General features: G+C 52.8%; 1 protein-coding gene across 2 annotated transcripts; it reads left to right on the plus strand.

Annotated features, from left to right (window-relative positions):
* Positions 1-289: 289 nt before the first annotated feature.
* Positions 290-20,833, plus strand: TEX29 (testis expressed 29). 2 transcript variants are annotated; one of them, XM_005601341.4, is made up of 6 exons: positions 290-457; positions 556-650; positions 8,025-8,135; positions 18,697-18,766; positions 19,583-19,713; positions 20,664-20,833. In XM_005601341.4, the coding sequence occupies exons 2-6, from the start codon at positions 593-595 to the stop codon at positions 20,702-20,704; spliced, it is 411 nt and encodes a 136-aa protein (XP_005601398.1). In that variant the 5' UTR covers positions 290-457; positions 556-592; the 3' UTR covers positions 20,705-20,833. The 2 variants fall into 2 exon arrangements, with proteins under 2 accessions (XP_005601398.1, XP_070096576.1); XM_070240475.1 differs by having other exon boundaries at positions 297-650.
* Positions 20,834-24,149: the final 3,316 nt, after the last annotated feature.

Consider the following 24,149-nt stretch of genomic DNA (forward strand, 5'->3'; position numbering starts at 1 on the left):
AGGACGCCTATCTGTCACTCACTGTTGTGTCCCAGCAGTGCTGGCAAAGCGTGCCCTCCGAGAAGACGAGGGCGGGGTTGGCAGCTCAGACCTCGTTCAGATGCCGGGCCCAGCTGGTAGCCGTGGGAGTCCCGCAGGGAAGGGGCACCATGTGGGGTCTGAAGGAGGGGGTCTGTGAGGCCTGGCCTGGCACTTAGGGCTTCTCCACCCCTTCTCAGCCCTGGGAGTGCCCGGTCTGCCCTGCAGCAGCCAGCGTCATGGCTCTGTCCTCTGTGACGTCACGGGGCCTGTGTGACGTCACAGTGGCAGGGAGCCTGCCCCTGGCTCCAGGCTCGCTGGCTGGGAGCAGTGGGAGGGAGAAGGTGGCCAGTTTCTTGTTTGACCCAAACGCTGTTGTCCACTTGGAGTGTGACCGTGAGACGGGGCTGAGGGGTCTCCCCGGGGACATGAGCCACAGGTGAGCCCACCTGCTCTCGGCCTGGCTGCCTCCACTTCTGGCACAGTGTCGCCTCGCCGGCCACCAGGTCCCCCCTGCTGACCTGCCCTCTCTCCCAGGTTCCCTTGACCCCTTGCCTGTCCCTCAGCTGCCGCGATGCGCTATGCGCCGGAACTCAAGAAGTCCCCCGCGCATCTCCTGAAGAAGTTCGCAGGTAACAGCACGCTGTGGGGCTGGGTCAATGTGCCGCCTTGGCGACAGCCAGCCGCCAGGCTCAGCCGGGAAGGGAGGCCAAGAAACTGGTGTCTTTATAAAGAACGTAGGAAAGTACTGTGAAGTCTTCATTTCCTTAACATTTCATTACACAAACACCCAAACCTGAGGTTTTCAGCATAAAAAGTATATTTTACTGTTTCCCAGGGAGCTAGAAGGGTTGAAGACATTTTCACCTTGAGCTTCCCCACTTATTCTTCGGCCACTTCGTAATTTTTATTGCAGGAGTGGGTCTTTTTTGAGGAAAAGTCTTTCTCAGCTGTCAAGTCCACCTTCCCCTCCCCCATCCTGGGTGCCGGCATCCATGATCGGATGGTCCCGCTCGGTGTCGAAGGAAATGAAGGGAGTGTGACTTTCTCCAAGGCACATGGTTCGTGTGTATGCACAGTGTGAGTGTGGTTACTTAAGGTCACGTGGAGAAAATCCTACGAGTGTGAGGCCCCTGGGGCCTGGACCAGAAGAGGGCAGGGCCACTTCCCGCCCATGTGTGTGCGTTCCTTGAATGTTTTCTCAGCTGAGCTTGTATTTGTGCATCACTCTTGCAATAAACCAAAGATGAGGAAACGGAAGGAGGACAATGTGGTTTTCTTTGTTTGGCTGGGACGTGGACTGGCTGGGTGTTCCGGGCTGGCCAAGCCACCATGGTTCCGGGAGGCCTGAGCCTGACTCTGGGGCTCTGGACGGGCTCCGGGACCCAGTCGTGGGAGAAGCCCCTCCTGGGACCTGTGTTCTGGTGCTCCGGCACGAGGTGGTGAGGACACGGGGCCCAGGCTCGCAGCCAGGCCGCGTGGGGCTCGCGGGACAAGGCCCAGGGCAGAGGAGGCGGTGGCCTGCACCTGGGGGTGCTGAGCGAGCATCAGAGGGTCTCCTGGGGTCCCCGCCTGGGAAGACAAGTCCTTCTCAGGGCCCTGGAGTGGACCTGCTTGGTCTCCGCTTCAGGGCTGACAGCTCGGGCTCTTGTGACAGGAACCTGTGTGTGGTGGGGACCAGGAGTAGTGTCCACCCGCCTCTGTGAGGGGGAGCCTGCGGCTGCTGGGGGCCGGCTGGGTGCCCCTTCTCCAGGTGGGGTCGGGGTGGGGGGTCACCCACGTGTGCCAGGAGAGCCGAGCACTGGCCGGCCTGCCCTCCTGGTGCTCACAGTGACCCGCCAGCATTTTGCCCATGAACCCTTCTTCTAGTTGGGGTGAACGTAGGTTTGTGATAACACATCTCTGTGCCCTTGGTAGACGTTGACGTGGCTGTTTTGTGTTTTTACTGAGGGCTCGTTTGTAAACTCTTAGATGACGGCTGGTTTTGTCAGCACCTCCTGGCCAGCAGGTCCCGGACCTACTGCAGGGTGCCCCCAGGTGGACACTGGCCACTGAGGCCAGGGCAGGTGTGGGGGATGGGCAGGTGTAGGGGATGGGCAGGTATGGGAGATGGGCAGGTGTAGGGGATGGGCAGGTGTGGGAGATGGGCAGGTATGGGAGATGGGCAGGTGTAGGGGATTTGCACGTGTAGGGGATGGGCAGGTGTGGGGGATGGGCAGGTGTAGGGGATGGGCAGGTGGAAGGGGTGGGTAGGTTGAGGTGGCCGTGGGGTCACCAGGCATGGTCTGGATGACAGTGGGCCTGACCTCGGGGCAGAGTCTAGGCCACGAGCAGTGCTCATTGGTTCAGATCCTTGTCCCTGCCACCCAGGCCTGGGCTGTCCTCTCCATCCATGAGGCAGCCTGGGAGAGGCAGGCCGGCCCTTTTTTACAAACCTCCAGGGGAGCTGACGAGCCTCGGAGCCAGGCTCTGACCTGGTGCCCGGGACCCCTCAGTTGCCCCCTGGGATGCCTGAGTGGGCCAGGCCTCCTGGGCCCCATCCTCGACCCGCAGAGACTGGCCGTCCTCCAGTGCCCAGCTCTGTGCGCCTTGCCACCTTGCCTGCAGCCGGGCCGGCATCAGCCAGCACGCTGCTGGCCCGTCTGCTCCTGGCTGGGAAGTGGGCCGGGCAGCAGGCACGGTGTCTTTCCCTATTGTAGTGCTGAAGGGTTGCGCTGCCCCTGGCACAGCCTTAGTGGGCAAATGTATGAATGACGGAGTGAGCAGAGGAACAGATGAGTGAAGACAGTGCCTGAAGGGAGTGTGGGTGCTGGCCACTTTGGTCCTGTTGAGGGGAGAAGATGAGCTGTGCGCCCCAAAGCTGACCATGCAGGCTGAGAGGTGCACTGAGTCAGCAGCATGAGTCGATCTGTCAGCTCAGCAAGTCTCCTTAGTGACACCTGCACTGAATGCCTCTGTGAGCCGGGTGCCCTGCTTCCCCGAGGATGGGGAGGCCGATGGACGTTTCCTGCTTCAGGGGCTGGTGATGGCGAGACAGCGGAGCCTGCCTCATCATAGAGCAGGAGTGCTAAAGATAGTGAGAACAGTACCAGCCAAGCTAGGGCGTCGCTGCGTCCCCACCCCGCAACAGCAGGTCGTTTCGATGTTCTGTTTCACTTGATCCTTACACCAGTCCGCTGCAGACAGACTATTGTTACACCCATTTTAGAGGCGAGGAAATGAAGACACCGGTTCTGAAGGTCATGCAGCCAGAGCGGGGGAAGTAGGATTTGAACCCGGGGTCTGGCTGTACAGCTGTGCTCTTAGCCTTTATTGATCTACTACACGTCCTCTGTCTAGTGTCTGTCTGTCTGAGGCTAATGTCAGACCCTCACAAAGTTGCCATGAGAACTGGAGTGTTTCTGCGAAGTGCCTTGTAAATTGTAAGCCCCTGACACGTGCCGTTGGGGTTATTTCTGTGGAGTGGCCCGTGAGCAGAAAGCGGGGGCTCGCACACCATGGTGGTCTGCTGTCCTCCGCTCGTGTGCCTGTGGGACATCCAGAGCCCTTGTCTCTCCCAGGGCCCCGAGTCCTGAGCATTGTGGCCGAGGCGCCTTGCTGCTCCGAGCTTCAGAAATCCGAATGAGCAGCAGACGTGCCAGCCCTCGCAGGACCCTCCCTGCACACGGCACGTGAGCTCCTGCACGGCCACACTCCCGGTCACCCTGCCGGCCGGGCCGTTCCCCGGGCCGCTCCCCACTCCTCTTTCCTTTGCTCCACTCCTCAAGTTCCCAGAGGACTAGAGCCTTCCTTCCAAGACAGCCGCCGGAACACGGGTCTCAACTGTTAGAGTTTCACGTTCCAATGACATGTGCAGAGACGTTTCGGGCCGTTGCCTGACTGTGTCAGGCTCCCCAGACGCAGGGGTGCAGAGACCCGGGCACTCGGAGCGTGTCGGGGTGCCCTGGGTCCCAGGAGGGAGCCCTCAGCTGGCTGGGATGCCCTCGGGCGCGAGCGCTCCTGCTAGCGTGGCCGACTGACCACAGACGACGAAGTTCTGCTGGAGAGCGGCTCCGGTTTTAGGGCCGACGGCCCCGGGAAACCACGTGTGCTTTGGGGAGGTTTTTCTCTTTTTCTGAAAACTGTTTCTTGGGTGAAGTGAGGGAGCGCGTGTTTTCAGGGCAAAACCCCTGGGCGCCACATGGATGGCTGCTGTGCTCAGGGCGCTGTGCCTTCATTCTGGCCTGTCCCTCCTTTGGAGACCTCTCTGTGCCTCCATCTCTGCACCCGCGGCATCACTCTCCAGGAGCCACGGGGCCAGAACTTTCCAGCAGCGCCTGAGGAGACAGTCCGGCTTCACAGATCTGCCAGTGGCCAGCTGCAGGCCTTCCTTTTTGACGGAGCATTCTCACCCACTGCCAGGAGTTCTGGAAGCTTCCACAGCCGTGCAGTCAAGCAGTTCCCTCTACTGGAGGAGCCCAGCTGTGATCCCCTTCTGATCCACTGTTTTACAGATGGCTCTGCAGACCACAGGGGAGAGATGGGGGTGCTGGACAGTTAGGAGAGAGGACCTGGCTGCCCGCCTGCCCCCCTCTGCCCCCATCTGTCGGGTGTGGATTCCGAGGCCTCGGTCCTGGCTCCCTCTGGGCTTTTGCTTTTCACTATGATGGTTCCCGGCATCGTGACTTGACGAGAGGGGGAGAGAGAGACAGAGACAGAGACAGAGACAGAGAGAGAGGGAGAGAGGGAGGGAGGGAGAGAGAGAAAGAGAGCAGAGGGCAGAGGGAGGGAGCAGGAGGCTGTGGAATTGCAGGTGGGTTTGGAGCTCAGAGAGGGTCCCGCATGGTGCAGAGGTCGGCTCTGGGCTGCCCCATGCGGAGACCCTCACCCCATCCTCTCCTGGCCATGGAAGATGGAAAACATGGTGTGAAGAGAGTTCCTGGGGCCAGGGTGTCTGCCATGTTTGCAGGGGCGCTGTGACCTAAGCCACTGTAGGGGGCAGGGTGGCCGTCTAGAGAGGGGATTCTCACCTGAGTGCTGTGTCCGGGTGCTTCCCGAGGTGAGTGACAGGTGAACCAGGTCATCCCCACAGGAGCCATGCACTCCTGTCTGCTGGGCTCTGTGCACGGGCAGTGTCTGTGTCCCCAGGGGTCTCTGTTTCCTTTTGAGGAATCAGGCACGTCCAGGGCAAATACACATTTGCAGAGAGCATGCGCAGGGTAATGAGCTGGAGACAGACCCACACCTCTGGGGTGCCTGAGCCACCTGGTCCCCTGAGGCAGAGGTGACTCCTCATAGTGAGTCACCCGTTGGCAGTGGTGTCGCGTACATATATGTGTGTGTGCATGTGTGTATGCACGCATGCACGTGTGGTGTTTGCATGTGGTATGTTCATGTGCATGCACATGTGCATAAATGTGTGGTGTGTACGTATGTGATATCACATGCTGCCTGCTCATGTATGTGTATGTGGCATGCACATCTGGTGTGCGGAGGTGCATGTGTGGTGTGTGTGTACACATGTGCATGCGTGTGTGTGGTATGTGCATGTGGTAAGTGAATGTTTATGTGTGTGCATTTTAAATTAACTTATTTATTTTGTCTTGGTCCCTGTTTCTCCAAGGCAAGCAGGAGGGACACAGTCGGCCTGGCCATCTGAGGCATTGCCATTCTCCTTTTCCTCACCTGGCCTGGTCCAGGGGCTGCCTTTCTCACCTGGCCCCGCTGTTCCCTGGATGTCATGGGTGTGCCAGGAGCTGAGCTTATGGGCTGCAGGTGGCAGAGCCCCAGCAGCTGGGGGTTGCCCTGGCTGTGATGTGTTTGATGGGGGTGGGGGGGCCTGCAAGCCTGAGCAGACGTGTGTGTCTGGGGAGCCACACTGCCCTGCAGTGGCCAGGCCCTGCCCAGGCAAGTCCCTCCTCCCCTTGGGGCTTCTGTGCCACCTCTGAGTCAGACGTTGGGTACTGTTCCCAGGGGACCAGCATGTCAGGGAGGAGGCAGCTGAAGATGCCACTTCCAGTGCCCGATGGTCACATGGTCCATTGATGCTCTGGGCTGGGGGCCTATATCTAGCATCACCCTACACCCATGACATGGGATCGGTTGGGGGCTACGGGATCTCTTCAGTAACAGCACCCAGGCCACAGGCCCTGGAGCCTCCCTCCCCTGCCCCACAGCGAGCCCAGTGAGCCGCAGCTGACCCCCATCTCTCGGGGCTTTGGAGCCAGGAGGAGGGGTCACGCCAGGGATGGGATGTGAGAGACTCTTCCTGTGGTGACATCCTGGGAGGTCCAGGGCAACCAGACAGCAGTGGGGAGGAAAGGAATGGGGATGAAGGAAGCGGGTGAGGAGGCGCACAGGCTCGTAGACGTGACAGGGCGACTGCACGTCCACAGAGCGGGGAGGGGACCAGCTGCCCTGTGAAACAGTCCACCAGAGCAGTCAAAATGGGAAACCCCTACCAGTGTTTTCTCACGTGCGCGGTGACGTCCACGAGAACAGTTGTGTGAACAAAAATCACCCTTCACTCAGTGGGTTGTTTCCTGCCATGGGGTTTGCTGAAATAAACGCCCGCCGTCTCCTGGAGCCAGTCTGCGAACCCTCGTCCCCTTGGCTCTGTGGAGGGTGCCTGCGGGGCCGCCGTGGAGAGAGCGGGGTGACGGGAACCCCAGCGCTGCCCCGCCAGCCGGGCGGTCTTGGGTCCCCTGGATCTCTTCGGACGAGGGGGAGGAGCAGGAGCACACAGGACAGGGTTTGCTGCCACCACTCTTGTCATCGGCTGCCCCACTCTAAATTCCGTGGGGGCCACAGCAGGCATGGTGACAGCGCTGTGTCCCCAAGACGGTCCACGTTGCCCTGAGGGTCATAGGCAGGGCTCCCTGCAGCCTGGACCCAGCACGGCTCACCTTCCCGTGCTCTGACAGCCGCTCTGCAGAGCCACTGAGCGCCAGGTGACCACAGGCACCGGCGAGGCCAGCGCCCAGCAGCCCTCCCACCTGGCCGCGGAGCCACTCTGAGTCCGGCTACGGAGGACGGCGCCCCCGCCCGGCTCTGTCTGCCAGTCCTGGCGGCAAGCTGCGCCCTGGTGTAGGATGGGGCTCTAGGAGAGGGCGGTGGGGCAGGCGGTCGGCAGCCTGCCTCCCCTCGTGCTCCCACTCTGCCCAGCCTTTTGTGTCCAGGCAGAGGGCAGTGTCTGGGTGTGTGCTCCCGTGGCTGCGAGGGCATTCGGCAGCAGAGGGCCCCCGACAGTCCATCACATCTCTGACTGGCGGCGAGGCTGTGGTGACAGGATCTAGTGAACCCGGAGTGGGTGTGTTGGGAAGGAAGGAAGGGACATGATGGAAGGTGGGTTTCGCTGGAAGGCCAGGAAGGTGGGTGGGCTCCCTCCCCTTCCCCTTGTGACAGGAGACCCGGGCAGGGTTGGGGGCAGATGTTCTTGCTGCCACGTAGGGTGGTCCCCTGTCCTCAGAGCTGAAGACGCATGAGGCATGAGGTAGCTGAGCTGCTGAAGACGATCATTCGCCGTCTCCCACAGTGCCTTGCACAGTTATTAATTTTCCTTTTTTTGTTTTGTTTAAAACTGACATTAAACTTTCCATCCGTTCGATTCTACTTTTACATTCTGAAATAATCTGCAGCTTGTGTGAATAATTTGAACTCACCGTGTGCTTGAACGTGAATTAATTACACTTTGCAGCCTCGACTCCCAAATACCCATTGTGTTAGGTCTTTGTGTTCTGTGTTCTTTGTGGAGTGCCGAGCCTGGCGAGCGCTGTGCCGAGCTGTGTTATCTGCTTAATCAGGAGAGGACCCTGCATTCTTCTGTGTAATTAACTCCACATTATTTTCTTCAGAAGTCTCATTCATTCTCGGTCTTAGTTTCAAAGTGAGATTTGTATGATGCATAATTAAAAGCATAACAAAACCCCCCACACAGCGCAGAAGGCCCCTCCCTGCCCCAAGTCCTGCAGGATGACACTGGGGGCCGGGTTCTCAGAGATAACGTCCTGTGTGTCTATGCCTTGCAGTGTGCGACATTCCTCTGTACGACGTATGTGACTACAATGTCACCAGAAGTCGGTGCAAGGAACTTGGGTGCTGCTTTTATAAAGGCGTCTGCTATGAAAAAGCCGTTCCAGGTAAGTATCCAGGCCAGGCCCGCCCCTTACCGACAAAGCCACGGGGCCCCAGGATCGGCCTTCTGTCCCGCCCCCGTCTCCTCTGCTGGACAGTCCTCTTTTGCTGTCCCCTGGCCATGTCCATGCTGGGTGCAGTAGTGGGTGCAGAGGGCTCGGAGGGTCTGAGGCTGGGACCTAGGCCACCAGAGAAAGTCTACGTTTCTGATATCCCTCGTTCAGGGAAGACTCAGGGCACTCTGGCCGGGGTAGAAGGCTGGGTTTGAGGAAACAGTACTACAAAAGCGGCTGGTTTGGGGCAGGGCGGCTGCCGGCTGTGTGCAAGGTAGGACCTGACCAGCTGGAGCTGTGCAGCCAGACGATGAGGACAACTGAGGACGAGACCCCAGCTGGGGCTTCGCTGCAGGCTCATGGACCCGACACTAAGATCTGCGCCCCCATCCTTTGAGCCTGGGATGCACCCAGGGAGGCAGGACCAGCAGGGACTCCTGCCATGTGAGGCTGTGGGAGCTGAGGAGTGGCTGTTACCCTCAATATAGGGCCTGCTTCCCGCCATCAGCCCAGAGAGGCACGTGGCTAAAAAGTATTCCAAGGGCAGCGGGAGGGGTGGGTGCGGAGGAGGACGTAGCTAGGATGCTGGCCATGAGGGAATGTTGCAAGGATGCTCTATGAATACTGTCTCACACTTAGAGCTTTGGCCTTCTGTACCCTTGGAATTTTCTAAATTAATGTTCCCAAACCCTCAAAAAATTCCACTTGACGGTTGATTGCTTTTCTTGCCCTTTCAGAAGTGGGGGTGAATGGGCTCTAGGACCCTTCGGGAGGGGATGAACAAGCCGTGGAACCGGGCAGCCCACACAAGATCTCGCCAAAGAGGGGGAAATGCCCCTGCACATAGAAAAGCTGCCTGCTGGCCTCGGACACGTGGCAGCTCCGACGCTGTGGGAAATGTGTCCTGGGATCCTCTCTGTCCCAGGCCACTCCTGTCCTCACCACCCCGTGGACAGAGGCACACTTGTGTTCTGTGGCTCCTCTGTGGGAGGGCTCCTTCTCTTCTTTCTCCTCTAAGTCCCAGCGAGCCTGGACCCCCGTGGACAAGCCGCCAGGTCCTCCCTCTCCTTCTGGACGTGGGAGTCAGAAACATTAGTGACTAATCAGTGTTGCCATATACTGAACCACCGATCCGCAGACGCAAACCCCAGCTGACCCAGCTCCTTCAAGAAGAAAGTGATATTCTGGGCAAAACCATTCAGGAAGCTAAGGCATTGGCAGGATCCTGGCTCACCCAGAGGGGGAGTGTCTGTCTTGCTTTATGGTGAGGATTTGACATGACGACGAGCAAAGGGGAGTCAGTTTGCTTTTCAATAAGAGGTCACAACGAATGCCCTTCGTAGCTGGTGGATCTTCTGATGGCAATTTCTCCTTCAGATCTTGAGTCAGAAGACTCTGGACCAGATCTCTTTATTCGTCCTGCCCTCCCCCTCCAGGAAACCCAGCGCCCCAGGACCCCACCCCTTCCCTTGTACCTGCAGAGAGAAACAATTGGAAGTCACCTCTTTTTTGGTTGTTATTTTTATTGAGATAAAATTCTCATACCATAAAATTCACCCTTTAAAAGTGTATAATTCAGGGGCTTTCAGTATATTCACAAAGTTGGGCAATCATCACCACTATAAATTCCAGAACATTTTTATTATTCCCAAAAGGAATCCTGTACCTGTCAAGCAGGATTCTCCGTTCCCTTCTCCCTCCATCCCCTGGCAACCATTGATCCGTCTCTGTGCGTTTACCTGTTCTGGACATTTCTTATGAACAGAATCATAATGTGCGACCTTTTGTGTCCGGCTTCTTTCACTTACATAATGTTTTCAAGGTTCATCCGTGTTGTAGTGTGTGTCAGCACTTCATTCCTTTTTATGGCTGAACGATATTCCGTTGTGTGGCTATGCCACATTTTGTTTGTTTATTTATCAGTTGATGGAAATTTAAATTATTTCCACTTTTTAGCTATTATGAATGATGTTACTATGAACGTAGATGTACAAATCTTTGCGTAAACATATGTTTTCAATTCTCTTACGTATTTACCTAGGAGTGGAATTGCTGGATCATGTATTAACTGTCTTTTTAAACTTTTAATGAACTGCCAAACTATTTTCCAAAGTGGCTACACCATTTTACAGTCTCAGCAGCGGTGCATGAGGGTTTCAATTTCTCCACATCCTCCCCAACACTTGTTGTCTGTCTTTTTGATTGTGTCCCTTGTAATGGGTGTGAAGTGGTATCACACTGTGGTTTTGATTTGTATTGCCCTAAAGAGTGCTGGTGTTCAGCATCCTTGTATGCTTATTGGCCATTTGCATATCTTCTCTGGAGAAAAGTCTATTAAAATCCCTTGCCCAGTTTTGTGTTGAGTTAACTGTCCTTTTATTGCTGTAGGAGTTGTAAGGGCTCTTTATATATTCTGGATAGTAGACCCTTATCAGATAAATAATTTGCAAACGTGTTCTCACAATCTGTTTTCTTTTCCCTTTCTTCATAGTGTCCTTTGAGGCACAACAGTTTTAGTTTCGATGATGTCGAGTTTGTCTGTTTGTGCTTGGGTGTTATATCTAAGAAAGCGTTGACTAATCCGAGGTCACAGAGATCTACGTCTATGACGTCTTCTAAGACTTCTATAGTTCTAGCTCACACGTTTAGATCTTTGATCCATTTTGAGTTAATTTTTGTCCATGGTGTGAGGCAAAGGTCCAACTTCATTCTTTTGTGTGTAGATGTCCAGTGGTGGCAGCATCATTTGTTGAAGAGACTATTCTCTCTCCATTGAATTGTCTCACACTGTTGTTGAAAATGGATTACTCGTAAGTGTGAGGGTTTATTTCTGGACTCTCAGTTCTATCCCATGATCTATGTGTCTATCTTTGGGCAGTACCAAAACAGCCTCGATTACTGTAGCTTTGGAGTAAGTGTTGAAATCAAGAAGCGCGAGTCCTTCAATTTTGTTTTTGTTTTTCAAGATTGTTTTGGTTATTATGGGTCCTTTCATTTCCATATGAATTTTAGGATCAGCTTGTCAATTTTTGCAGAAAGTCCATCTGGTATTTTGATAGGGATTATATTGAATCTGTAGATAATTTAGAGGAGGAATTGCCATCTAATAATAAGTATTCTGATCCATGAACAAGGGATGTTTTTCCATTTATTTAGGTTGTCTTTAATTTCTTTCAACAAGATTTTGTAGTTTTCAGTGTGCCAATCTGTTTTTCTTTTATTAAAATTCTTCCTGAATATTTTATTCTTTTTGATGTTATTGTAAATGGCATTGTCTTTTTATTTTCAGATTGTATATAGAATACTAGGTATGCACCAAATAGAATTTTAAGGTTGCTAGTATATAGAAATATGACTGATTTTTGTGTATTGATCTTGTATCCTGCAACCTTCTTGAACTCGTTTCTTAGTTGTACTCGTCTGTCAGTCGGTTTCTTAGGATTTTCTATGTACGAGATCATATCAACTACAAGTATCGTTTTCCTTCTTCCTTTCTAACCTAGATGGTTTGATTTCCTTTTCTTGCCTGGCTAGACTCTGCATCCAGTACAATGGTGAAGGGAAGCAGCAGGAGTGGACTCCCCCGTCTTATTCCTGATCTTGGGTGGAGCTTTCAGTGCTTCCCCATTATGTGCGATGGTAGCTGTGGGCTTTACTGGGTATTTATCAGGTTGAGGAAGTTCCCCTCCTCTTCCTAGTTTTTTGAGTGTTTTTATCTTGAAAGGATGTTGGGTTTTATCAAATTCTTTTTCTGCATCTATTGAGCACCTCAATGGTGCTCTTTAATACTCATATGGATTTATGTTATTGTCTAGAATCCTTTCCTTTCATCCTGAAGGACTCCATGGTATTTCTTTTAAGGCAGGTCTGCCAGTGGTGAATTCTCTCAGTTTTTGTTTACCTGAGAATGTCTTAATTTCTCCTTCATTTTTGAAGGATAGAGTTGCAGTATATAAAATTCATAATTAACAGTCTTTCTCCATCAGCACTTTGAATATTTCATCCTACTGCCTTCTGGTCTCCACGGTTTCTGATGAGAAATCTGCTGTTGATCTTAAGGCTTGCTTATACACAGCACGTTGCTTCTCTCCTGCTGCTTTCAAGCATCTCTTTCGACAGTTTATCATGTGTCTAGGTGTGGCCGTCTCTGATTTCATCCTACTCAGAGTTCACTGAGCTTCTTGGCTCTGTAGATTAATGTTCATCAAATTTAGGAAGTTTTTACCATTTCTCCCAATATTCTTTCTGTCCCTTTCTCTCCCTCTCCTCTCCTTCTGAGATTCCCATTCTGCATATTTGGTATACTCCATGGTGTCCCACAGATCCCTGAGGCTCTGTGAATTTTTCTTGATTCTATTTTCTTTCTGTTACTCAGACTGGATAATCTCAATTGATTTGTCCTCGAGCTTGCAGATTCTCTCTTTTGCCTCTCAGTTCTGCTACTGGGCTCCTCTAGTGATGTGTTCACTTTTTTTTATTGTACTTTCAACTCTAGAATTTCTATTTGGTTCTTCCTTTTTTAATTAAATAATTTCTACTTCTATTTGTTATTCTCCATCTGGTGAGATATCATCCTCATATTTTAGTTCTTTAGACGTGGTTTCCTTTAGTTCTTTGAACATATTTAACATAGCTAATTTAAAGTCTTTGCCCAGTAGGTCCAACATCTGGGCTTCCTTGGGGATAGTTTCTATTGATGGCCCTTTTTCATGTGTATGGCCATGTTTTCTTGTTTCTTTGCGTGTCTCATTTTTGTTGTTGTCAAAACTGGACATTTAAAATAATGTGGCAACTCTGAAAATCAGGTTCTCCTGCCTCCCCAGATCTGTTGTTGTTGATGTCACTGTTTGTTTAGTGGCTTTTCTGAGCTAGTTCTCTAAAGTCTATATTCTGTGTGGCATGTGGCATCTGAAGACTCTGCTTGATTAGCCTAGTGGTTAGTTAACGACTGGACGGAAGTCTCCTGGGATGCCTGCAAACAATGTCTCTCAGTCTTTGCTGGGGCTTCGTGTCTGAGTTGGGGCACATCTTCTACACTCAGCCAGCTAGTTTCTAACTCTGCCTTAATCTCCACTTCATGCTTATACAGAGCCTCAAGGTCAGCCAGAAGAGAGAGTTTAGGGCCTTCTCAGGTCCCTCCTGGGTATGTTGCACAGCCCTGGGCATGCCCACTGCCTTCTAGATTCCAAGGCATATGTCAGAGCTTTTCAAACCTCCCTGTAGACATCTCATTCCCCAGATTTTCCTTTTAAATTTTTGGTCAGCCTATTGTTTGATCCTAACGGCTATCAGCCACCTCAGCTGTTGTGATTTTCAACAATTGCCTCTGATTGTTCTCAACAAATGGCTGAGGGAAAGGCAGCTCACACTAAATGAGCTCCGAGTCAGGTCCAATAAAGATGACCTTGCAGGCGGGGTCTTCCAGAGAAGCACCAGGTCCGTCATATAATGACAATCTCTGAGAAGGGGGCTTAGGAGGAGCTGCAGCCCTGGTCTGCCCCCTGCCGTGTTGCCAGGCTGCTGGTTGTCGCCACGATTGTTGGTTTTCATGACTACCATGGAACTGGAGGGCGGGCAGGAGAGGTGGGAATAGGGCAAGTTAAAATGTCCAAAGATCACTGTTCTTTCTGAGATTCATCTGTTTATCTTGAATAAACAAATTACTGCAAGCTTTTTGTTAATTTCCAAGTTCTGAAAAAGTTTATTCTGACAATTTTTGCCGCTGTTCTCATTGCTTTTGTGGAGGAGGGAATTTGGGGGGCTCCTCCTCCGCCGTTTTGCTGAGGTCACCCTGAAAGTTATTCTGGCTTTAATGAGTGTCTAGTCCCGTTGCACACAGCCATGTAGTGAGAGTTGAACAAGGTGCAGAGCTTTCTCCTTGGGGGCGTTCATCATCGTCCACCTCTCCCACAATAAAGCCTACAGCCTTTAGCCAGAATCTTACCTGAGAGCTCTCTGTGAGTCTTGGGTCGTCCACTGCTGAATGACCTATCATATTGCTGCATTTCAGCAGCTCAGTCTCGGGGGTGTGTGGCAGGTACTCCTGAAGCTGAGTTCACGCCACTGGCTGGTGATCTGGCCATCGTCTGCTGCTTTTGCACTTGTCATCCTTTTGTTGTTGTTTTGTGGTGGCAGTTGTTTGACACACACACACATCTCACTGTCTGGAGGGCAGCAGAGAATTACAATCGAGCTCATTTCATTTCCATCGTGGAGATTTGCTTCTTAGAGGACTCCAGTGTCCTAGGCATTTATGCAACTTAGTTTTTCTGAGATGTTTACCATTTGGGGCTCCTAAAAGCAGGAGGCAGTAACATCCAAAGAGCATTTGAGTTTGTTCTTTCAATCTTCTGCATATAAAGATGCAGAAGACATTCAATTCCCAGGTCAGGTCACAGAACTGGTCATGGTCTTTGGCCGTTAATTATCTCGGTTTCCTCCTCTCCCAGTGAAATGGAGCCCCCACAGCATAAAGTGGTGAAACGGTGAAGGAAGCCTGCAGCCAGCAAGGGAACGCAAATCCACGCTGCCGCCACCTTACTTTTCATCCATTTCTTCCCCTGAGCATCTTCTCTTCAGAATTTCCTGTGAGAGTTGGCCATTTTGTAAATGTTACTATGTATTTCAAATGTTGTTTAAATTAGTGCAATCACCTTACGCCTGTCACTCATTTGAAAAATTAGCCTTATTCTTTACCGCACCTTAATTATTAGTGTCCTTAAGGAACAAGGGTTCTCCCCGACCCAAACAACCCAAAACTCTCAATAAATTTTTGTACTTAAAGAGGGCTCACTGTTTTGCAAGCGGGTTTGTCATTTTTGTGTAGAAGCGAGTATTAATCCTCTTTCCATCCTTTCAATTTTAATAAATGAGTTGTGTGGGCTAGGCTTTTTCTTAACTTCTGGCTTCCTTCAAGCTTGAGAGGTTGGGCCATCTGTGGGAAGAGTCTGGGCAGCTAGCCCTGCATTTGGGTTCTCACTGTGCCCTCCAATTATTTTTCATTTCTTTGACATCTTTCTCATTCAAGACGGCAAATGAACCTTTGTGCTGGGTAAGTTGTAGTATTCAGTGACAGGGTATTATGAGTTCTTTGTGCACGTAATTCCATGTTATGAAAACCTTTCACCAACTTCTTAAATTGGCTGGTTTGAAGTGCACATTGTGTTACGGCATAATCTGTATTATTAAGAATATGAACTTGGGGAATTAGCATTAGATCTTTGAAAAAGAATTGGGAATTGAAAGAGAATGACTTGCCTTCATTCTTCAGTCTTGATTTAGGGCACATTATTTAACATGTCATTTCTTCTAAGTGTTTGACTTCAGTTTCTTCATGGGACTTGCTGAGTTGATTTCAAAACTTTTGTTTAACTGTATTTGGGGGAGAATTTACCAAGATACTCCTTAAAGGAAATAATGCTTTCTTCAATTGCTGCTATTTCTGAACGATCGATCATAATACATGATTTATGATAAACCGTACATATTATTTATAACAAAGAGTGTGCTGGCCAGGTCCCATACAGAGAGAATCATAGAGATGCAGTGTCTGCCTCCAGGAGCTTGACATCAAGGACCAAAAGTACTTGCATATGTAAAGATATAGCAGGTATGCTACAATTGGACACTCAGATGTCTAAATATGTGTGCCTCTCTAACAGGACTTCACTCACATATAAATTCTTAATTTGTTTCACCAACCGAGAGACAAGATTACACTGAGGAATACCCATCCCCCGGAATTCAAGAATTTGAGGATTACCTTGTTGTCCTAAGTCACTCATTTGCTTTATTTGTTCATTTCAATTCAGTTCATTTGACATCATTTCAAATGCACTTTCTCTGTGCCAAGCCCTATCCTGCGCTCTTGTCTTAGTTATTTATTGCTATGTAACAAATTACCCCAAAACTTAGTGTTTTAAAGCAACAGCTTAGTGGCTTAGCTGGGTGGTTTGGGCTTGAGTGACTCGTGAGATCGCAGTCAGGATGTCAGTCGGGGCTGCAGCCATCTCACGGCTAGACCCGGGCTGGAGGATCTTCTCCAAGATGGCTCACTGCTGGCAAGTCAGCACTACAAGTTAACAGAAAGCCCCTTTCCTTGCCATGGGGTCTGCTTGCATGTCCTTATGACATGATGACTGTCTTTCCCCAGAGTGAGCGATCCAAGAAGGAGCAGGGGAGAGGCCACAATGACCCTTTGGCCTACTCTTGGAAGTTGCACCCTGCCACAGTGCCCTTGCTTCAGAGGTCAGTGTTACGCAATGTGGGAGCATCTACACCAGGTATAAATAACAGGAGGCAAGGATCCCTGGAGGCCGTCTTGGAGGCTGGTGATTATAGCCCTGGAGATTTGAGGGCGAGCTCAGGTAAACGCACACCTGTGGGAAAGGCATCATTTAAAGAAATGAGCCCGCTGATTAGAACAGAATTTTCAACAAGCAGTTTCCTGATTCCTTCATTATTAAAGTGAAGGAATCCTTCAGCCTGTTAATCCGCATGACCTCAAGCAACCACAGAGCCCCGGTCTCGTTCTCTCCCTGCATCCTCCGCCTGGTGAACTCTCAATCGCGGAGTGCGCCTTGTACACTTAACCATCATACTGAGCTCACATCAATTTGAGAAAATTGACTGTTTGGGTTACCATCACTGAGCTGTTTGGCTTTACCCCACTTTCAGTTTTCCAACTGCAGGCCCCACATAAAGGACCCCGGTAGCCTCGTCCATTTTCAGAGAGCCCGGCGTTAGTCTAGGAATGCAGATCCCGCTGGAATCCTCCTCACGTGCCTCTCCAACTACTGCTCACCTTCTGCTGTGGGTTGGACCGTGTGTTCCCACAAGGGATCTTGAAGTTCCAACCTCTGGTACCTGTGAATGTGACCTTATTCAGAAGCAGGATCTTTGCAGACGTAATTGGTTAAGAGGACGTCACACTACAGTAGAGTGGGCCCTAATCCAGTATGTCTGGTGTCCTTATGAGAAGAGACACACACAGACAGACACAGAAGAGAATGCCATGTGAAGACACAGTCACACAGGGAGGACACCCTGTGATGACAGCTGCAGAGTCAGAGTGATGCATCCACAAACCAAGGAAGGCCCAGGATTGCCAGAAGCCACCAGAAGCTGGAGGAAGCACAGAAGGACCCCCCTCTAGAGCCTTCAAGGGCAGCGTGGCTCCACCAACCCTTGACCTTGGACTCTGGCCTCCAGGACTTAGAGACAACAAATTTCTGTTGTCTTAAGCTCCTCAGTTTGTGGTAGTTTGTTATGGGCACCCCGGAAACTAATGTACAAGCCAAGGACCTTACACCTAATGGTGTTATTACCAGTTAAGGACCAGTGCAAATGGGTTAGAGGGAGAAGGAGATAGGGGAATCGAGGCAAATCATGTCGTTTGAGATAGGGATTTGCAGGTAAGCCAGTTTCTTTCCTTTGAAAGAGTAAACAAGCAGTTAGAGAAGAGAAAAGGGATAGTAAATACTATAAGGATCACTGTGCACAAGCTGCATGCCAGAGACTATGTGAACAGCTTTACTTGCATTAATTCTTTTAAAATCCTTACATCAACCTGAAGAGGAGAATGTAGAAGGATAAAACTGGGAGGGAATGCTGTGTGACTATAGGACTTCGACTGGAGCAATGCTCATCTAGAACCGCCAGGCTTGGGGCCCAGTCAACACCACCACTTTGCTCAGCCTGAGTCCTGAGCCAACAACTGGCTGGAGATCAAAATGTCCGTCCCAAAGGAGGCTTGCCCTCTGTGTCCACCTGCCGGCCGGGGCAGCGGGAGGGCTCCTGCGGCGGGGGATCCCCAGGACAGGGCTGGGGATGGGCCGTGGCCAGCTCTCCTTCCCACTCCTTCCTGGGGGTGGAGAGGGCCCAAGAATTTACACCACTTGATGCTCCTATGCAGAGCAACAGAGGAATAGAGGCTGCCCCCTCAGAGTCCCCTTGAAGGGTCTGGGTCTTCTGCTGGGGTACATTTAGAGAAGACACGAGCAGTTTAGGACAGTGGAAGACCCTTGTAAATATAGAAAAGCCCAGTCAATCAAATCTGAAATCAGACCAGTGGAATTTGTCTATTATCCAAAAAGCATTTTCCTTATATTCCGTTTTGGGATAGCTGACTTGAGTATTCAGGAACCACTTCCAGGGAGCTGGGGGCTGGGTGTGGCGCCCAGGAGGCCCAGGGCTGCTGTTTCCTGGAGAACAGATGGGGGGCCATCTCTGCATGCTCTCCTCAGTGGACGGTTCTCAGTGGACAGTCCTCTGGGTAGCCACTGGCCACCACCCTGAGTGCCCTCCCATGGAGCCTCATCCTTCTGTGGGTGACTTTGACCCCCTGGATGTGTTTTCAGGTGGGCAGTGGTGGTGGGAGGCAGTGCTAAGGGGTGAGCAGTAGGGAAGGCCAGCAGGGCAGGGGTCGGGGTGGGTACCATGGCCCACCGGGAGGAGGCCTCCCTTTTGTACTGACCCTGGGTCCCCAGGGTGATGACCCGACCTTGTTTTCCAGCATATGTGCAAGTGTTTTCTGCCTTGATTGTGATCATTGCCGGGGCCTTCGTCATCACCATCATTTACAAGTCAGTAACTCATACGCAGAGCTGGGAGCTGGAGGGGGCGAGAGGAGGGCAGGAGAAGGGCGGGAGGGGCTCCTCTCCTTCCGTGCTGTCGGGGCGCCGGGATTGGCTGTGGTGGACGGACACGAGCAGCCGCCCGGAGGACCCAGCTCATTTCCCAGAGCTCCTGATCAAATCTCTCCAGGTCTAAGGAGCACCAACCCCATGGGGCTCTGCTGCCCGTCTTACCCTCGGACCCTCCTGTGGTGGTGAGGGGACAGCGGGGCTCCCCTGGCTGCATCTGCAGAGCCTGCTGACATCCCCATGCAGGCTGCCTATGCCCTCCGTGCTGTGACACGTCCTGGTGTGGCCGTCTCCGAGTGCCCCTGGTTTTCAGGGCGAGGACGGCACGCCCAGCGAGGCTGTGGCCCCTGGTTGCTGTCCACGGGCAGGACTGGAATTCTGTTCTCACCCGGGTCCAAGGCGCCTGCCACCACAAGCCTCTCCCTGTGACATGAACCGAAGCCACTGGGATTAGAAGTCACTTTGTCCAGCCACAGGGAAAGCCATTTTCCTCCCTTGTGTGGTGCTGGGTGGCGTCGCTCTGCGGCCCTCCATGTACGCAGGCTGACCCGCTCCTGCTTCCTGACTTCAGAAGCTGTTGGGAGCACTAGAAGAAAGGAAATGGGAACTAGTGAGACAGAGCACTGACCTTGACAAATGCACCTGCCTGACCGCGAGCCCAGTGTTTTCGGGGATGTCCTGGCGGAGGACTGGATGGCCCATGGAGTTTTCCATCTTTAATTCCTCTGATTATGATAAAACCTCTCTTCCCGTCAGAGTCGTTCAAGAGAGGAGAGAAAAGGACGTCCCTACGGAAGTGCCTTCGTCACCCCAGGCCAGTGAGCAGGCTGAGGCTCCAACCGCTGAGCCGTCGCACAAGAGGGAAGGGACTGGCGCCGGCGAGGATGGTAGGAGGCGCAGGCTGGGCTCTGCTCCCCGCGGGACCTGGTCTGGGAGACCCTGTGCAGCTGTGTGGGCCCTTCGGCAACGTGATACTCTTTTTAGTTTGGACGACATTCTAATCTATCTTATCCGACTGGGAGGGCCAGGCTTGTAGGGGGAATTCTGCCCTGGGCATCGGTTTCCTGCCCAGTACATTTCCTTCCATAAATATCGTCTTCCCCTCCCTCCTTGCCTCCCTGCCCATCCCTCCCCTCTACTGGGGCCAGCATGTTGGGGGCGGTGGGTCTAAGTGTGGGGGTGGGGGGTTGCAGATTTAATCCGGGTCCTTCCTGCTGTGGCACCTGGTGGCCTAGTGGTCTTGGTTGGAGAGATGTGAGAACAGCTGGGTGTCCTAGCACCTCTGGTTTCTGGGAGGCAGAGACGCTTGTGTGGCGTTAACTCTGGCAGGAGGCCTTTGGCAGCTGCTTGTTGCTTTTTGCAGGTGGATGACTTGCCGGGTTAGAGAAAGAAGCCCTCCCCAGTGATCGGCTTTGCCTTAGGGGGTGTTTGCCTGGGAACTCTCTCTGGGTCTCTTATTATCCTGAGTCACAGAGGCTTGGTTGTCCTGGAGCAATCAGGAGAAGGAGCAGGCAGGGAGAAGAGGCCTGCCAAGCGCCTGGGGGGATCTGGAGCGTGCCCCCAGCCAAGGTGTCTGTCTGGGCATGAGGCGGCGGCTCAGACGCCCGCTGCGGAGAGAGGCTGCTCCCCTCGCAGAAGCGGGTTCTCTCCCAGGACTCGGGGAGAAACAGAGGGCAGCACAGACCGCCCCCTCTCTTCCCACCACACCCACTTTTGAGTAAATCATGGCCATGTGGATGTAAGCCGTGTAGACGCGTACACAGACCTTGATGAAATTTCCTTGAGATTGACGAATATTCCATTCCAAAAAACCTTTTTTTTTTTGTTTTAAATCCAGCAACAGTGGAAATAACAGAAGAGGAAGAAATTGAGGATTGAAAGGCATGATGAAGAAAAAGTGAAGATTGGTAGAAATATCCAAACGAAACGGTGCAGCCTGTGAACCACTGTTAAGACATGTGACGGAATGACTACCCACTGAGAAAAAATAAAGGTATTTTGAATGTTTCTTGTTTCAGGCTCTCATTCAACACTGTCTTTTTCCCTTAAGAGAGAGAGCCTTTGTAGCGTGACGACATTGACCAGCATCTTTAATTTTTCGGTGGCGCTGCTTGTTACTGATGCTGGCAGGAGGCAGCTCACGGCATCGACGCAGGGCGACGTCCCTGCGATGCACAGGAAATTCAGGACTTGCGCGGCAGTAAGCGGTGCTGAGGGGAGGAGCAGTGTCAGTTTCAAGAGCCCGGAGCCAGGTGCACAGCTCCTGCAAAGGCCCTCCTCCATGGCAGGAGGCACTAGGTGCCAGAGTCACTGGCGAGTGCCAAGCGGGGTGTGCAGGCTGGCCCAGAGAAGCCCTGGGTCTCCGAGAGGAGAGAATCTCTTGTTACCTTGGAGCTTGCATTCTCCAGAGCAGCTGTGCCTCATAGATCCATCCATTGCAGGCCTAAAAAACCAACAGTAAACAATCCACTTGACCAGATAGATCCTGCTCAAAGGAGTTAATTGTTTCTTTATAGCTTAATCCTTTTATTTATTTATTTATTAAAAAAATTGTTGTTGTTGTTGTTGTTGAGGAAGATTCATCCTGAGCTGACATCTGTGCCGACTTCCTCTATTTTATGTGGGATGCCACCACAGCATGGCTGACAGGCGGTGTGTAGGTCTGCTTAGGTCCGAGCTCAGGAAACTGAACCCATGAACCTGGGCCACCAAAGCAGAGGGCGCCAAACTTAACCACTGTGCCACTGGGCTGGTCTCAAGGGGATTATTTAGATAAGAAGTGAGTCTGCAGAAGCCCCTGGAAGCCCTCACTTATTTTCCAGCCGTGCTGACATGGAGGTTTGGTCAAGCCGGACTGCCCAGCCTTCCTGGAGGAGAGAGGACAAGGGTGAGCAGTTCCTTCTCCCAGGTGCCCTGCTGCCCTTTGTTGTCACCCATATGTTGATGTAGGTCAGGCCTCGGCACACCGGCTGTAAAGGACCGGAGAGCAGCTCTCTTAGGCTTTGTGAGCCGTAAGTTCTGCCTACGCTTCAGCTCTGCTGGAGTAGCAGACAGCAGGAATGGGTGCACGTGGCTGGGTTCCAACATAACATTTATAAGAACAGGAGGTGGGCTGGATTTGGCCCAAAAGCTGTGCTTTGGCAACCCGTATTCCTGAGATACTAGAAATGTGTTTGGACGCCAGTGACCCTGGGGGTCTGCCAACTCCTACTGTCTCCAAATGAGGGGAAGCTTCCCAAGGCCTTGGCCAATGGATGGCGGTGGGCTCTGGTCTTGAATTTGAGCCGTCTGGTGGGGAATGGGGTGCCCTAACTGGGCTGGGCTGGACCACCCCTTGCAGAGATGAGGCCGATTAGATGCCTCCCCGGAAGCAACACTCAGTGCCTGAGTTTCAGAGTAGGGCACGCCTACCCCAGAGCTTCTGTTTTTAATGGGAAGTGGAGTGTGCATTTCCAAGGGACAAAAACCGGCTTCTTGGCATCCCTTCCTCCCAGGTAGGTTGGACCCTTGCTCCCTGGGCCCCGGGGCTCCCCTGGATGACTCCTCAGTCTCTAAGCACCAGGTTCCAGGTGGGGCACCTCCATTGCTGCTGCCCTTTCGCTAAAGCCCTCACCTCGGGCCCCTGGATCAATGAGGTGGCCTGGGGGAGGGGCCAGCTTATCGACCACCTGGTTCTCTTCGAGGACATCAGGGATGACCCACAGCCCTTTTGTTTGGCAAGTCCCTCTGACTCGGCTGGGTGGTGGGTGTAGGAGGGGCTTTTCCGTCTTCAGTGCTCAGAAGGTGCGCTGGACAATCCTCCAGGGCTTTTGGGGAGAGGGTCTGCCAAGGGTGGCGGGTTAGGATGTGGAGGAAGAGAAGCGCCCTCACCTGGAGCCAGGAGAAGGCTAGGTCCCTCGGGAGAGCCCTGAGTTCCCTGGCTGGGCCGGCGAGCTGCGGGATGGGCAGGTCCGTGGGGCGAGCCCAGCCACAGCCTGGGATGTGCCGGCTGACCCTGGTGGACGGCTCCTGCGGGTTCCTGGGCATCAGCCACGGCACAGTGACCTCCCCTGTGGCCAGGCGACATTGAAAATATTTAAGTGCCTGTCTGACACAAGCTTCGGCCCCGGAGCAAGATGCCAGGGCCCTGTTATCCTTTTCTTTCCTGAGTTGGGGAGAGGTTCCCAGAGTGGGGGGAGCTCAGGGGGACTGAGCAATGCTCTCCACAGGAAGTGTTTCAGTATGTCCACACTGGCAGTCCTACCGCTGCCGCTCATGATTTTGGATCCTGGAGGTACATGTGCGGTGGGAGAGACCTGGGATTTGCCTGGGCGCGGAGCCGGGGTGGGAGTTGGGGTAGTGCTGAATGCCTCTCACGTGATGGTGGAACCAGGAGAACAGCAAGTGATTTCCTGCTGTGTCACCTGGGTCCTGCAGGCAGCCACCCCTGGGAGGGGCGCACGTGGTTCTGGGGCGTTATCCTGGGAAGGGGAGGGGGAAGCAGGGCCGAGCAGGAGACTTCAGACTGTGCTGCGATTCTGCCGTGGGCCTGAGGCACGAGGGCTGCTGGTTAGGCAGGCAGAGCTTCGGCTCCCATGTGGATCTGAGAGCCCAACCCAGCAGGAGCTCTGCGCCCACAGCGCTGGCTGCAGGGTCCCCCACTGCGCGGAAGTGACTCGGCCCCCGCCGGGCTCGGCGCTGGTGGAGGGCCACCCGGGGAGAGCATGGCCCTGGCTGGAAGACTGGGGTGGATCCTGGGGCACTGACTGCTGGAGGCTCTCGAGATCCCCACCCCTTAGGGCTGAGCATGGGTGCTTTCTGGAAGGGAGACCCATGTGGTGGGCTCCTATGGAAGCCAGTGGCCTTTGGCTGCTCTACCGCACCCAGGCTGCTGTGGACTGCACACGGGTCACCAGACAGCCTGGCTCAGGTGTCAGAGAGCCAGTCACAGGTTTTAACAGTCGTGGAGAACCTAATGGCATAGTGAGTCGGAGAGCTTCTCCTTCTCAGGGACAAGTTGGTGGTGCCATCTTTGAAACAGCAGCGCTCAAATAAATTCTATAGAGCCAACGCTTTGCATTAAAACCACTTGGGACTTAAAAAAAAAAGCAAAACGATTCTCTGTGCAGCAGATCAGAGATGGGGCCTGGAAATCTCTTTCCACACATGTCTCTGGGATGATTCTGTGCTGGGAAGTTTTGGGGGTCTCTGCTGTGACTGAGGGACAAATCCAGGCCATGTGCTGGATGCTGAAGGGCAAATTCAACACTGGAATGCCTCTAGAATGTTTGGCTATATTTGCATTGAGTCAATCATTGAATGATTTTGAGCCCGTCATAGTAAA

The sequence above is a fragment of the Equus caballus genome, chromosome 17 (assembly GCF_041296265.1).
Source record: "Equus caballus isolate H_3958 breed thoroughbred chromosome 17, TB-T2T, whole genome shotgun sequence".
Classification (NCBI taxonomy): domain Eukaryota; kingdom Metazoa; phylum Chordata; class Mammalia; order Perissodactyla; family Equidae; genus Equus; species Equus caballus.